The sequence below is a fragment of the Bradysia coprophila genome, unplaced genomic scaffold (genome assembly GCF_014529535.1).
Source record: "Bradysia coprophila strain Holo2 unplaced genomic scaffold, BU_Bcop_v1 contig_52, whole genome shotgun sequence".
NCBI lineage: Eukaryota > Metazoa > Arthropoda > Insecta > Diptera > Sciaridae > Bradysia > Bradysia coprophila.
The window spans coordinates 15009-16037 of NW_023503770.1; the positions used below are offsets into that span (position 1 = coordinate 15009).

The 1029-nt window shown below is 36.7% G+C and overlaps 1 protein-coding gene across 2 annotated transcripts; it reads left to right on the forward strand.

The window, feature by feature from the left end:
• On the forward strand, positions 1-696 carry LOC119082971. Of its 2 annotated transcripts, none has more exons than XM_037192613.1 (3): positions 1-92; positions 156-358; positions 418-696. In XM_037192613.1, the coding sequence occupies exons 1-3, from the start codon at positions 23-25 to the stop codon at positions 688-690; spliced, it is 546 nt and encodes a 181-aa protein (XP_037048508.1). In that variant the 5' UTR covers positions 1-22; the 3' UTR covers positions 691-696. The 2 variants fall into 2 exon arrangements, with proteins under 2 accessions (XP_037048508.1, XP_037048509.1); XM_037192614.1 differs by having other exon boundaries at positions 156-340.
• The last annotated feature ends 333 nt before the right edge of the window (positions 697-1029 follow it).

The following is a 1029-nucleotide window of genomic DNA, read 5'->3' on the forward strand; positions in this document are numbered from 1 at the left end:
TCACAACAACTTAGTCATTTACATGTTGTGTACAGAATTCGTTGTTGCTCTTTTTTCTTACTTCGAAAAAAAGTTTTTAATTTTCCAAATGAGTGAGTGATTTCTTTGTGAATATCAATAGGTTAGACTAACTAATAACATTCAACGACTAACAGATTATTCATGGGTTCCTACCACTATCCACGCACCCATTCCATTAAATGCTGTTCTTGCTGGCTATGACAGTGACGGGAGTAGAATTTTCGTTGGTCGCACTTACTTTCAAGGAGACCAAATACCTTGTAAAATAATTCCTGCTAAGGCAGCGGCTTATATTAGTTATAACGGAACAGAACATTATGTTGGAAATTACTTTGAAGTTAGCGCAATATTGATTTTTATAAAGTCAACCGTTATCTTTGTTTAACATTCCTTCAGATATTATGTGGATATGGACTACGATGGATTTCAGCGAGCCATGGTTTAGTTCCAAATGGAGCTATTCCAGCAGGATATTGTAGGTCTGGTGACACCCTTCTTGTTGGCAGAGCACACTTTCTGGGAAGTTTAACTCCTGGAAAAGTAAGTCGTTTGAACCGATGTCTGTATGTGCCTTTCAATGGAAGAGAATACGCCATACCGGTGTATGAAGTATTGGTTAGCAATCCATTAATTCATTTAAGTTATAAAAGTTCATGCTCGATCCAGTAACAAAAGAAAATTATTATTTTCCACTGTGATTTTTTTTAGATTAGATTTCTTACATCTTTTGGGATCGTTAAAAAATAGCGTCACAGACGAAACAGATAATATCCCCTGTTATGTAATAGTAGATTACGTTGGATGCTGCGAAAGTAATTCATTACACAAGGACACAATTTTGTGATACGAGCAAACTCACGAGTAAGTTTTTGAGCAACAAGCTTCGGTAACTGTTTTCGAGGTAAGTGTAGAGTTTGCATATCCGAGCCGAAGGCGAGGTATGCAACTACACTTGTAGATAAAACAGTTACATAAGCTTGTTGCTCAAAAACACGAGTGAGTTTGCGA